This window comes from Bidens hawaiensis, unplaced genomic scaffold (assembly GCF_021521415.1).
Source record: "Bidens hawaiensis isolate Kalapana, Puna unplaced genomic scaffold, B.hawaiensis_p1.1 tig00065868_1, whole genome shotgun sequence".
In the NCBI taxonomy this organism is placed as follows: Eukaryota; Viridiplantae; Streptophyta; class Magnoliopsida; order Asterales; family Asteraceae; genus Bidens; species Bidens hawaiensis.
The window spans coordinates 120-15,272 of record NW_027501723.1 but is presented as its reverse complement, the minus strand read 5'-3'; the positions used below and the strand labels follow the sequence as shown (position 1 = coordinate 15,272).

The 15,153-nt window shown below is 38.5% G+C and overlaps 1 protein-coding gene and 1 pseudogene across 1 annotated transcript; one reads left to right on the top strand and one right to left on the bottom strand.

Moving 5' to 3' along the window:
• Window positions 1–485: 485 nt before the first annotated feature.
• LOC143604577 (receptor-like protein EIX2) lies at window positions 486–4,200 on the top strand (annotated as a pseudogene).
• A 10,109-nt stretch (window positions 4,201–14,309) lies between these two features.
• LOC143604576 (auxin-responsive protein SAUR50-like) lies at window positions 14,310–14,654 on the bottom strand. Its single transcript, XM_077081008.1, has one exon. It carries the CDS (start codon window positions 14,652–14,654, stop codon window positions 14,310–14,312), a length of 345 nt encoding a protein of 114 aa, XP_076937123.1.
• Between the last annotated feature and the right edge of the window lie 499 nt (window positions 14,655–15,153).

Genomic DNA, 15,153 nt, shown 5'->3' with positions numbered 1-15,153 from the left:
ACGAAAATGGCTATTAACTCTATTATTAACTTCACTAAAATAAATCAAATTAAAATCCAAAAAACTATATAAATATTAGAAACGGATATGTAAAATAACCCTGAAGTACCGGGGGAATAAAAGCTACTTAAGTATACATATATTAAGTCAACCATTTTTAACCTTAGATAATCTACAACAAAATTGATTGCTTTCTAAGACACCCATTTTGACCCGTTACTTATCGATGCCTGACCGTTTTGCCTACTTACAGAAAATAATATATGAACGTGATATAATAATCTAGACCTAGGATATATATCAAGACTGTGAATTAAGGTAGCCCAAGATAGACGGAAGCAATTTTGTGGATACAATTAATGCCTTGATCATCCATCCACAATGACTTGTGAAGTCTTCTACACAATTATTATTACTTCATGTAGTTTGTTCATCATAGCAACTCATATTCCGACTCATTTTTTCTAATAAGATAAGGTTGAATCATGGAAAATCAGCTGAGTTTGGGAGCTTCATCTTGTTTTCTTAACCATGCTTTTGGTTTCACCCAAATATATGTGTCTCGGTGCTCATAATTCAACAAGAAGCTGTCATGAACGAGAGAGACAAGCACTACTCGAGTTCAAACATAGTGTTAAAGATAGTTCCGGAATGCTCTCATCATGGGTTGGCAGTGATTGTTGCTCGTGGAAAGCAGTCCGTTGTGATGGTGCCACCGAAAATGTTGTCAGCCTTAATCTCATAGCAAACTATGGGAACACTATGGGTGTCTTCCTTGACACAGGTTGCTACTTAGTAGGTGATAACTTGAATGCACATTTGGTCAAGTTGGTGCATCTGAAGTATTTGGATTTGAGTGTGAATAATTTTCAAGGAAGTAAGATTCCAAAGTTCATTGGGTCCTTTAAGCAGCTAAGTTATCTCAATCTTTCTAATGCTGGTTTTAGTGGTATTATTTCCCATCACATTGGAAATCTTTCACAATTGAAGGTTCTTGATCTTTGTTCATATGCCGATGTGCAAAAACTAGTCATGCCAAAAGATATGGCATGGGTTTCTGGGGTTTCCTTTGAGTGAAGTGGGTTTTCTTGAAGCAAAAAATATTGATATGGTATTTTACATGATTCCCTCGTTAACGTATTTAAGTTTGGGTCAGTGTGGACTTTCAAATGCTGATCTTGGTCTTCAACGTAACTTAAGCAAAATACTTCCCAACATCGAACACCTGGATCTTAGCTTTAACTTCTTAGAAGGTCAGCTCCCATACTATTTTCAAAACATGACATCCTTAACATTTCTTGATCTTTCATCATATAATCTTAGTATGGAATGGAACTCTCTAAAGCTCTTGAACACGATACCTTCTTTATTAGAATTGCATTTGTCAAGCTGTGGGCTTCTCAATGCCCCTTTAAAAGCCATTTATTTTAATTCTAGTGCCCATTCAAACATACAATATCTTGATCTTAGCCATAATTCAATTGAAGGTAGGTTTCCATCTGAATTAACAAACATGACTTCCCTAAGAGTCCTTGACCTTTCGGGAAACAGTTTGAACTCCTCAATTCCTACCATGCCTAGTCTTCTAAAGCTTGATTTTTCAGATAATATCTTTGAGCAGATTGAGCTTGTTGGAATCTGGAGACAATGTTATTTGATGGAATTAATCTTAACAGGTACTACTAACTATTTTGAAGGAGAAATGATAGGTCCATCATCAAACACCTCTGAATGTTCCCAATATGCTTTAGAGACATTGTATTTAGATCATAACCAATTAAACGGCTCAATTCCTGAATTTCTTGGAAGGCTAACCAATTTAAGAGTCTTACAGCTTAGCGAAAATAGTTTCACAAGTTCAATCCTTAAATCTTTGGAGAGATTAAGATCATTAGAAGTACTAGATCTATCCTATAATAGTTTAAACGGTTCTATCCCAGAATCATTTGGAAGATTAACATGTTTAACTTGTTTAAATTTGCAATCAAACCGATTAACAGGTGCAATCCCAACATCACTAGGGAGACTAGATTCATTACAAGAACTTACAGTGGCTTCAAACTTGTTAACAGGTCAGATCCTAGTTTCAATTGGGCAACTCACAAAACTCGTTAAATTAGATCTCTCTGAAAATTCTTTAGAAGGAGTGGTTTTTGAAGCCCATTTTGCTAACCTCTCGATGTTGAAGAACTTGCAAACACCTGATAATCATAAGTTGATCTTCAATATCTCACATGAGTGGACTCCTCCTTTCCAATTGATAATTATTAACTTTAGATCTTGCAAGATCGCAAATGGATTTCCAAAGTGGTTGCAAACTCAAAGGAAGCTTGAGGCGTTGGCGTTGTCTAATGCTAGCCTACATGGACTTCTGCCAACATTCTTCCAGAAGATGCATAGGCTTTATGAATTAGATCTCTCTTACAACAAATTAAGTGGATCTTTGAAAAATCTTCCGTTCAACGAAAATACTATGACTTTGCTTCTACAAGACAACCTTTTTAGTGGGTCACTTCCTAGGTCACTATGCAGAAGTACACACTTGGCAGATCTCGATGTTTCTAGAAATCAGTTATCTGGAAATATTCCTAACTGTGTAGGGAATCTGCAAAACTTGAGTACGCTTGTACTTAGATCAAATAGGCTGTCTGGAGTCCTTCCAAGTTCTCTAGGATATATGTCTTCATCATTGTCATGGTTAAAACTGAATGACAATAACTTCAACGGCGAACTTCCACGAGATTTCGAAAATATGAGATTATTAGCTGTTTTGGATTTGTGCAATAATGAATTTTTTGGAAACATACCAAAATGGATTGGAGAAAATCTTGCATACTTGGAAATTCTCAGGTTACATAAAAATAACTTCACGGGAGGTATTCCTCGATCTTTGTGCAAATTGTCACATCTTCATACTTTAGACATCGCACACAACAACTTAATAGGATCCATCCCACATTGTTTTCGAGGGTTGAGTGGGATGACTGAGGCAAGGCGAGATGATTCTCATATTGGAACTTACATTTATGCAATTAGGAGTCAGATCATAAATATGAATCAAGTCATTAAAGGAATGGATCTTAAATATACACGTATGACGTATTTAGTCTTTAACATGGACCTTTCTAGCAATAAGCTTACTGGAGAAATCCCTCATGAGATAATTGTGCTTGTTTCGTTGATAGGTCTTAATTTGTCTCATAATCACCTGAGTGGGAGTATACCCGAGAACATCAGAAACATGAAAACGTTAAATTCTCTCGATTTGTCAAACAACCTATTAACTGGGACGATCCCTCAAAGCTTGGCGGATTTGAACTTTATGAGCTCTATGAATTTGTCACACAACAACTTGTCAGGAAGAATTCCAACCGGAAATCAATTGCAAACACTTAACGACCCATCAATATATGCTGGTAACAGGGATCTATGCGGCGCCCCTCTATTAAATAACTGCTCCAATCATGAAAACCCGCCAACTACAAAAAGCGAAAAAAAGCCAAATAATGTTTGGTTTTACTTGGACATAACGGGTGGATTTGCAACAGGTTTTTGTGGTGTTATTGGAGTCCTGTCATTCAAGAAGCAATGGAGACAGAAGCTGTTTAAGATTGCAGAGGTAGCAATGGATAAGGTATTCGTGATGGTTGCGGTCAGAGTTTCCAAGATGAAAAGGGGCAGAGAAGTCAAATAAATTCTTATAAATTGTAATGTTGTATGAAAATATTATTTTGCTTTTTTAATACTTCTGTTGTACTATATGTTTGTAATCATTGGTGTATTTTATATAAACAGAAATCGTTACTGCAATACATGAGATAGAATACATGCAGGTGACAAAAGAAGTTGACCGAATATCAGAAATGCATATCATAAAAATCATGTGAAGAAAACAGGTTTGCTATTTGTTTGAATACTATTCTGTTCATAGTTTCGGCCTCACCCGTTATTAATTTGAATTCGATTTTGCAGTGTAGTTTTGAAAAGAAATAAATTAAAAGAGCAACAACAGCAATGATGATGTCCGAAAAGCAAACCGAAAAGAGGTATGTAAGTTGTTCAGAGAACCAATCTCTGACTCTTTCTCGTTTTTTAGTCTCCTGCAAAGTGAATACATAATACAAGGATAACCCATGCCAGCAAATTTGTCTGTCATTTCATCAAACGCCTTGTGTGCGTGTTGAAACTTTTTCTAATTCACAATAAGAAATTAGCAGCAGCCCAGAAAGTTAAAATGTAATATTTTTTGTAAGTTTCTTTGTGCTTAAGATAGAATCGAAGTTTTCACTTATCATTTGCAATTTTTTTGTGAATCAGCTTTATTTTTTCAAAAATTTAAATTATTTGTCAATTAACTTATGCTTACACTTAAAAAGCCTGGGAAGATTTGTAGCCTGTTGTAGGCAGGGGTAGCTAATATCACTTTATAGTTAAAAGGACTCGTGTTGTCGTGAAAAGTAGGGTCATTAAGTTCATCATAAAACCCAAATTTTGCTTAGCTGAAACTAGTTTAGGTGTTAAAATACGATTATCATATTTTATTAATCTTGGTTTAGGTTGCAACCAAATATCAATATAGGTTGCTCTGAACAAGAAGCTAGCCCTGCTTAAGTTGAAACATAGTCACCTAATTCGTGGTTCACTCCAGTAAGGGTACGTGGTTCAGGTACGTAATTCGCTAAGGTGTAACGTATTCGGTACGAAAGGGGGTAGGCTTGATTTCTTTGGCCATATAAATTAATTAAAAGACCATCTGCGCCCACGCCAGTGCTTTGCCCCACCCTTGCACCCAAATCGCATGAGGGGTGTTCGACATTCCCTTATTGACACACAAATACTTACTTAAGAAACCCAAGTCTCAAGCTTCCAGAGGCAACAAATAATAAACACAGTTAACACATAAGATTATGAACAATGAACAAACCTAATAAAAAAACCAAATCAACTGAATTATAATTTTGATCGTAAAACATTTCTTAACTGCATTGGGCCTGAGATAAATATTCACATAAAGAGCCAGCCACACTCTTATTCAATCATCAATCTTTTAAATGTGTGTTTTCTCGTTAGAGAAAAGCTATAAGTCCATAAATTCTCACTTATATACAAATGAACAAATGGTATCTATCAGCCCTCCAAGTCCATTTTCTACTTTATCAATTTGTTAAGTAATTCAACTCAAGATGATGTGTCTTTCTCACAATGAATTCAATCAATTGACTAACTTTAATAACAAAAGAAATAACTCACTTAAGCATTTCATCGAACACTGATGAGCATCAACTTTCTTAATAAATCATATTATAAGTTTCCTGTTGAATTAGCTGACGGTAAGTCTATAGAAACAACTCATGTACTTGCGGGATGTAAGTTGAAATTGTCGGGTCATACTTTTGATATCAACTTCATACCTTTTACGCTTGGTAGTTTCGATGTCGTTGTCGGCATGGACTGGCTATCCGAAAACCGAGCGGAGATTATATGTCACGACAAGATCGTCCACATCACTACCCTTTCCGGCGAGATCATTTCGATCCAGGGCGAGAAGAGCGGCATGACCACCAGCGTCATCACCCTCATAAAGGCGCAGAAATATTTATGAAAGGGTCATCCGGCAATTTTAGCCCATATTGTCGAGAAACCCGCGGAGGAGAAGCAAATCGAAGACATACCGATTGTGCGAGATTTTCCGGAAGTTTTCCCGAAGGATTTGCCTGGACTCCCTCCTATTCGACAAGTCGAGTTCCAAATCGAATTGACCCCCGGTGCAGCACCCATAGCACGAGCCCCGTATCGGCTCGCACTGGCGGAGCTTCAGGAGTTGTCCACTCAATTGCAAGATCTGTTGGATAAAGGTTTTATCCGACCTAGCTCATCACCATGGGAGCCCCAGTCTTATTTGTTCGAAAGAAGGACGGGACTTTCCGCATGTGCATCGACTACCGAGAGCTGAACAAGGTGACGATTAAGAACCGTTATCCCTTACCCCGAATTGATGATCTGTTCGACCAACTACAAGGATCGAGTTACTACTAGAAGATCGATCTGAGGTCTGGTTACCATCAATTAAGAGTGCGCGAAGAAGATATTTCAAAGACGGCTTTCAGAATTCGGTACGGTCACTACGAGTTTTCAGTTATGTCTTTTGGCTTAACCAACGCACCAGCTGTATTTATGGATCTCATGAATCGAGTATGCAAGGCGTACCTCGAAAAGTTTGTGATTGTTTTTATTGATGATATCCTCGTCTACTCCAAGAGCAAGGCCGACCATGAAGAACACTTGAGGTTAATCCTGGAATTGCTGAAGAAGGAACAACTGTACGCTAACTATCGAAATGCAAATTTTGGCTTCGCGAGGTTCACTTCTTAGGACATGTGATCAATGAGAATGGTATCCATGTCGATCCCGGCAAAGTAGAGGCCATCAAAAACTGGGAAGCACCTAAGACTCCGACCGAGGTGCGACAATTCTTAGGACTGGCCGGCTACTACCGACGTTTCATCGAGGGATTTTCAAAGATTGCTCAACCCCTCACCGCTTTGACTCACAAGGGTACTAAGTTCAATTGAAGTGACGCGCAGGAGTCCGCCTTCCAACTGTTGAAAACCAAACTCTGTAGCGTCCCTATCTTAGCCCTTCCCGAGGGAACAGAAAATTTTGAGGTACATTGTGATGCATCGATACAAGGTCTCGGTTGCGTGCTGATGCAACTCGAGAAAGTTATAGCCTATGCCTCTCGACAACTACGGATTCAAGAGAAGAACTACACGACCCATGACTTGGAACTCGGAGCTGTAGTGTTTGCTCTTAAGATATGGAGGCATTACTTGTACGGTACCAAGTTTACCATCTACACCGACCACAAGAGTCTCCAACATATCTACGATCAGAAAGAGCTGAACATGCGACAGCGTCGTTGGGTCGATCTACTTAAGGATTATGATTGTGCCATCAAGTACCACCCTGGCAAGGCCAATGTGGTGGCCGACGCTCTTAGCAGAAAAGAAACTGATAAACCTAGGCGAGTGCGAGCATTACAACTTACGATTCACGCCAACTTACCCGATCAGATTCGCGATGCGCAACTCGAAGCCTTGAAGAATTATAATCTCCCATCAGAACTCATGCGGGGCATGAACAAGCAACTTGAAACCAAATCGGACGGGGTCCGATATTTCGAAAACCGGATTTGGGTCCCTCGATACGGAGAGTTGAGAACTCTAGTGATGGACGAAGCACACAAGTCCCGATATTCCATCCACCCTGGCTCAGATAAAATGTACCATGACTTAAAGGCACTTTATTGGTGGCCAAACATGAAAGCCGACATTGCCACCTACGTGAGCAAATGCTTGACTTGTGCAAGAGTCAAAATAGAATATCAGAAACCATCTGGTCTGCTACAGCAACCGGAACTTCCAACGTGGAAATGGGAACACATCTCAATGGATTTCATCACGGAATTACCCAAAACACCGACGGGATGCGATACCATCTGGGTGATCGTTGACCGGTTGACTAAGTCTGCACACTTCTTAGCAATCAAAGAATTGGACAAAATGGAAAGATTGACTCGCGTCTACATGAAGGAAGTAGTGTCTAGACACGGAGTGCCTGTCTCAATCATATCTGATCGAGATTCCCGTTTCACTTCGCACTTTTGGAAGTCACTACGGAGCGCACTAGGCACCCGCCTTGATATGAGCACAGCTTACCATCCTCAGACGGACGGGCAAAGTGAGCGCACCATTCAGACCTTGGAGGATATGTTGCGTGCATGCGTGTTGGATTTCGGAAAAAGTTGGGAACCTCATTTACCTTTGGTAGAGTTTTCGTATAATAACAGCTACCATGCAAGCATTAAAGCAGCGCCGTTTGAAGCGTTGTACGGATGGAAGTGCCGATCACCTCTCTGCTGGGAAGAGGTGGGTGATAGCCAAATCACTGGTCCAGAACTAGTACTTGAAACCTTTGAAAAGATTGTCCAAATCCGCAACCGTATGGCAGCAGCACGAGATCGTCAAAAGAGTTACGCCAACAAGCGCCGAAAGCCTCTTGAATTTCAAGTGAACGACCAAGTATTAATCAAAGTCTCACCTTGGAAAGGTGTGGTCCGCTTCGGGAAGCGAAACAAACTCAACCCACGATACGTTGGTCCATACCGGATAACAGAACACGTTGGTCCGGTAGCTTACGAATTGGAATTACCAACAGAACTCAGTGGCGTACACAATGTATTCCATGTATCCAACTTGAAGAAATGCATATCCGATGAAACCCAAGCAGTCCCTTTGGACGAATTGCAAGTTGATGAAAAACTACGCTTCATTGAAGAACCAGTCGAAGTTTTGGATTGGGAAACCAAAACACTCAAGCACAGCAAGATTCCAATCGTTAAGGTTCGTTGGAACTCGAGACGTGGACCAGAGTTCACGTGGGAACGCGAGGATCAAATGATGAAAAAGTATCCTCACCTTTTTGAAGGGTTGACCAAACACCGAAAACCGCGAAACCCGTCAAACCGTCAGAAATCACCAGAGGTATGAATTAAATTTCGGGACAAAATTTCTTTCAACTAGGGGATGATATGACGAACTGAAAATTTTTCTTGCTTTTTCAGACACCCATCACGACTTAACTCAAATTTTCGGGACGAAAATTCTTTCAACATGGGAATGACGTGACACTCGTCAATTTCAGGTTAACTCCGTTAATCCAAACTCCGTCAATTCAAACTTAAGATCACTTGATCTATAACGCACATCTTATTACATTTAAACTAGGGTTTTAAATGACGCTTGACAATCACTACACATGTAGTCTTTCGGGATTGCACCGAAACGCAAACGAGTTGACGCAAACCATTGGTGAATAAACAAAAAACACCCAAACAATAATTATGTGATAATTATGTGTTAGGCTTATGTGTTATTTGATAATATTGTATAAGACGTTAACTCAAGATGCAAACAAGTTACTTTAGGCTAGAAAAGTAATAATTATAAGTTGAGGGGTCTTGATGTAACATGTTATTATTTAATAATAACAAAACCCTAACTCTCCTTCTCCCTCTCTCTAACCCGATCGGCAACCCCCCCTCCCCTCTCTCTTGCGACGGCAGCCCACACCACCACCATATCACACCCGTTTTGGCTTGGTTCTTCATAATCGGAGTATCCCGCACTCGTTTCTAAGCATCTCTCACCTTTCTCTAGGTTGTTTCTGCGCTTTTAAGGTATAAACATGAAACCCTAACTTTGTAAATCATGTATTAAGTGTTCTTATGTCTTGTATGGATTTGATGATGCTTGTTTATGCTTTGGTTATTGATTGGGATGATCATATGTGATTTTGAACGGTGAAAGATTGTTAAATCATTGATTGTTTGTAAACCCTAGAGGGTTACTACTGATTTTTATGGTTAATGATGTTTATTGCATGTTGGAGATATGTCGTATGCTTAGGATGCATGTTAGACGATTGTTTGTGCTTGCTGTGTTTTGACATCAGAGATAGTTAAACTTGAACGACATGTAACTTGCTAAATATAAAACCAAACTGAGCTATTTATGAGTCTAAAAGGTAGTACTCTGAGTCTAGTTTTCAGAAAACCCAACCATGCCTAATTTGGAGGTGTTTTGGTTGCTCAAACAATTTAAATGTGATTAAAGGTCAAAAATGATAGTGGACAGATTGTAAGTTATGTTTAGACAACTGTAACTAAATGTTAATGTGGAAATTGGTCGAGGTTATTAACACTACAGGGTACTATGTTGAGTCTAGTTTCTATAAAGTCCAAAATTGTAATTTTTGGACGAGTAAAAGTTAACTTTTATTATTTTACAAAACTGAAGTGCAAATCTGAATTGTGAGACCTGCTGTTAGGTTGTTTTGTAATTATCATATCTCATGAACTACAAGACCAAATGGGTTGGTTCCACTTCTGGAAGCTAACTTGTTGAGTTAAGAACCTAACCCAATTGGTCTTGAATTAATTGGATTTTTCATTTAACAGGAATAACAAATAAAATTCTGTTGCGCATGATTTTGATTGCTGTGAGTTTACTGTCATGTTTTGATCATTGTGAGTAAATTTTGTGGAATAAAAATACAATAAAAATAGTTCTGGAAACCTAACTCATGTATGTTTTTGTGACTTTTTTTGGTGAATTATTTGATATGTTGTGATCTATTGAATATAGTAATCTTTCAAGTAGGATTCTGTCTTGATGAAACTAGCTGCTGAACTATATGAAAATACATGAAACGTGCTTGTTGCTAGATAATTGTTATGTTTTGACCAAATTTCCCTTGTGGGGATAATTGCTAGTAATGTACAATATTAATATGTGACACGTAAGTAGTTGTTCACACATGTAACGTATTACAAATGTGTTTGTTGAGACACACACAATTCACAAACGAAACACGAAACGTATTTTATGCATAGGTGTTATGTGCCGAGTCTAGAGACACGATAGTAGCTCCAACACTTGGAAAATCTCATTTGTTGTTTTAGAACGCTAGTGAGGATTTTCTGTGACGCGCATCACTTGGGTGACTTGTTTTATTAAATTCTTTGCAAACAGTGAGTTTCACGTTCCCCTTTTACTCTTTTAAACGCCTTTTACTTGGGGGAGATAACATACTCCAAAACGCTTTAGATTTTGTTATTAGATTATATATCACTTGTATAGGCTAAGTGGCAAACGAAACAACTGAAGTCCTTCACACTTTGAACCGTTTAGTATTGGATAATAGCGAGTCACTGTTGAGTAGTACTACTGGGTTTGACAAACCCCACCCAACGCTAAACTCGACTGGAGGTCGAGTGGGTGTAATCTTGGCTAACACATTACCATGGTCGGGATAGATCTGGTGGCAAGGAAAATGATAAACAGTCAGCTTCGGTGTCGAACACTTAGTAATACTTGCTTTATAGGCTAGCTACGTATAGATATATAATTGATTTAACACTATCTGATAACGCAAACGCAAAACGCAAAACGTAAACGCAAACGCTTTATTGTATATAAACTTGTGAACTCACCAACCCCGTGTTGACACTTTTAGTATGTTATTCTCAGGTAGCCGAGGCGGGCACGCGGTATAGGATCATGCATTACTTTGAACGCTATTGTTTATGCAAACTTGTTTTTAAACTGTTATTATTAATTGGGTTTTTAAGTCGTCCTGCGTGACGCAACACTTGGTTTATGGTTTTACGCTTCCGCACTTATTTACACTTAAAATGTTTTCGTGGTTTGAAAACTTTACTTATGGTTGATTATAACTAATGATTCCGATCCTGTTAGTTCACACCATCTGACGGTAAAACTCCGTTAGTGGATTTTGAGGGTGTGACAAATTGGTATCAGAGCCATTGGTTATAGCGAACTAGAAATTGCATGCATACTAGACTATAACCGCAACGACCCATTAGTTATAATTATACGCACTGCATATACTTTGTTTAGTCTTTCGTCATCTTTATCTCTTTACCTCATTCACTCATACGCGCGCATACACGACTTACTTGTAGGGATGTCGACGCCACCATCATCATCATCTGACCAGATGACTCATGCTCATGGAAAGGAACCGCAGCTACCTATCTCATCGCCACCCCGAGTAGTCCCGGAACTAGAAGCCCCTGCACCGAAGAGGTATCGCCTGTCTAGAGGCATGTCCGACGACGACGTTAGCTGGGATTGGTACCCGAGTCTGATCAGGCGTATGGTTTATCGCGAACAAGTTCCCCCACTCTCTCACCCGAGTCGCCCTGCTTACCCCAATACCCTACCACCCATAACCGAACCCATAGAGCGTGTTCTCGCAGCTGTTGTCTTTTGTTTAGAGCGTGACGTGGGTTTTATGCGCTCGGCAAGAGCGGACGTTTCCGGATTGATAAGAGATGGAACCGGGGCTAGGTAGGAAATTTCCCGCCTGAAAACGGCTATGAAGGAAATGCAAGATGCTAATGATCAGCAGATGAAGAGTATGAGAAAAATGCAAGCAGAGATGATAGATTTGCAAAAGCAACTCCATGTGGCGAGAACCCGGACAGAGATAGATCTAGAGCGTTGCGATCTCCTACAGATGCAAATTGCTCAGATCGCAGCGGAACCCGAGGAAGAATCTGAGGAGGAACCCGAGGAAGAACCTGAGGAGGAACCCGAGGAAGATCCCGAGGAAGAACCCGAAGAGGAACCGGAGGAAGAACCGGCTGAGCCGGAGGCACACTCAGAGGTGTCCTCAGACGATGACATCTAAGGATGATAACACCAAGATGGAGGGGTTGTCTCCATCCAAACTATTATTTTCTATGATTTTAAGGATTGGTTTTAAATACTTTGTAGCGAATACAATGGTTTTAATCATGAATTATTATTTGGATTATTATATGGTTGTGATGTGATGTTTGCTTCTTTTATTTTTCTTTCTTACCTATCTTTTTATTACACGTATGGTGTGTTGCATATGAAACCGAGAATTCATGTCTAACATCTTATGCTGTGATTCTAGGAAATGGCTGGAAGAAACGCTGGACACGGTCGTGGTAACATCAACTTAACCGCAGCAGAACTTCAAACCCTATTGAATGACCATGCGGCGGCAGCTCTAGCCGCACATGTTGAGTAGTACTACTGGGTTTGACAAACCCCACCCAACGCTAAACTCGACTGGAGGTCGAGTGGGTGTAATCTTGGCTAATACATTACCATGGTCGGGATAGACCTGGTGGCAAGGCAAATGATAAACAGTCAGCTTCGGTGTCGAACACTTAGTAATACTTGCTTTATAGGCTAGCTACGTATAGATATATAATTGATTTAACACTATCTGATAACGCAAACGCAAAACGCAAAACGTAAACGCAAACGCTTTATTGTATATAAACTTGTGAACTCACCAACCCCGTGTTGACACTTTTAGTATGTTATTCTCAGGTAGCCGAGGCGGGCGCGCGGTATAGGATCATGTATTACTTTGATCGCTATTGTTTATGCAAACTTGTTTTTAAACTGTTATTATTAATTGGGTTTTTAAGTCGTCCTGCGTGACGCAACACTTGGTTTATGGTTTTACGCTTCCACACTTATTTACACTTAAAATGTTTTCGTGGTTTGAAAACTTTACTTATGGTTTGATTATAACTAATGATTCCGATCCTGTTAGTTCACACCCTCTGACGGTAAAACTCCGTTAGTGGATTTTGAGGGTGTGACATTATGAATTACTCGTGGGCGTTGATTACGAGGCATGAAATTTATTTAGTCGTGACGAGTAAATGATTAGTGAACCTGCTAGTTACGGTTAGTTTAAGGGCACATGGCAAGTTTTAACTGGTTCTACAAACTACTCGTGTGTAATCATAAACTACTCGTCACGATTAGTTTATAATACCTATTTTGGGGATTTCTTACAAATAACCCTTAAAACCTGAAAAACGTTTTCATAAACGCTTTTTTTGGGAATTTTAACGTTTTTTTAAATTTTATTGCATATTTTTTTAAATGTTGATTGTTTTAAATTTATTTTAGTGTGTTTTTATCTTGTAATTATTTTTTTTATTAATTTTATGATTTATTTTAGTTATTTAACTTATTTATTATAGATAAAATATAAAATAAATAATTTTAAAAGATATAAATTTTATTAATTAAATAAAGTGAAAAGTAGTTGCTAGAGGTATAGGGTTCGGTCCATAAAAATATAAATAGAATTCAATTATTTTCTTTGTTTTATTTAAATCCGGCATCCTTATATTTTTACAACTACAAGTAAGAAAACATTAACCGAAAATCACCCATGTACATATAACATCCTAAATCCTTTATTTAAGAAGGCATAATTATTACTCCACAAGAGTATAGTTTTAATAATCATATTTTAATATTTATTATAATCTTCCTAGAAAGATTATACAAAAGGTATTTTAATTCAACCCGCAACTTAAAATTGTACATTTAAACCCATTACCCATCACCCAACTTATTAGATCCGTCCATTTAACACTTTTTAGTTTGACTTAGTAGTCAGTACTCAGCACTTTAGGATGCTATGTATACAATTATGAAGAAAAGGTGATGGTAGTTTCACATGTCATGTATCTCACGTGTCATGTTTATTGAACACTGTCAAGCATGGAGACATACTATAGGAACTTTAACAAAGTTGATGATCATTTGCCATATAATTAAACTATATATCTTTAATATATCTAAATCCAACTAAAGGACACTTTGTTCCTTTCTAACATGAAATATACACTATTAACTAGTGTTAAACTCCAATCACTAGCTCTAATAATGCTTAGTGAAACTAAACGGTTTACATGAAAGCATCTTCTCTTGAGCCTCTTGCTGAGCCAATATTCTTTCAAGCTCACTCAGCCTACACGGTATGACCACCACACCTTCGTGCTCAAACCCGTATTCTTCAGCTGCTCGTTCCAACAGTTTTACAAACGAAGCTTGCTTAAGACACGATACGGGAACAACAAACCTTCTTTCTTCATATTCATCAACTGCTATAACCGCTAAGTGACCTTCTTTCACATCTTCAGGCACACCGCCGTCAATATTTTTAACAAAAAGCCTCTTTTGCAACTTTTCCACCATCACAACAACTCTTTTCTTGTTCAACATATTGCACGTTGTGAATAATGTTCATGTGATAACGTTAACTGACGAGTAGCCTTATTTATACTCTTTGGAGGTACAACGTAAATATGGCCTGCATACGTGCACGTATACATGTAATATGTGACAAATTCACGAAGTAGGATTCTTGCACATGTTCGGTTTTGGTTTTGGTAAAGTTCATATGCCAGCTAATAATTAAACGAAAAAGGACGTGTTTGTTTTGTAGCATTAGATTTGTGAGGTGGGAAATGCATAACGGTTTTTGTACATATATCTAACTCGTGCAGTAGTGCAGATTCATAGTACAAGTTTTGTTGTGATTTGCACGATTTAGGGACAAATCGTATAATTCGTTGATCAGGTCTTCGGAATTAAATATATCAGCATTCAATGAATACCATGTTTCCAAACCTTATCATTTTGTGTGTTTAGACAATAGTTTAGGCTTTGTTAGAAATAACAATATGTTTATTTTAGTTGTCTAAATCAGCTGTGTCTCTAC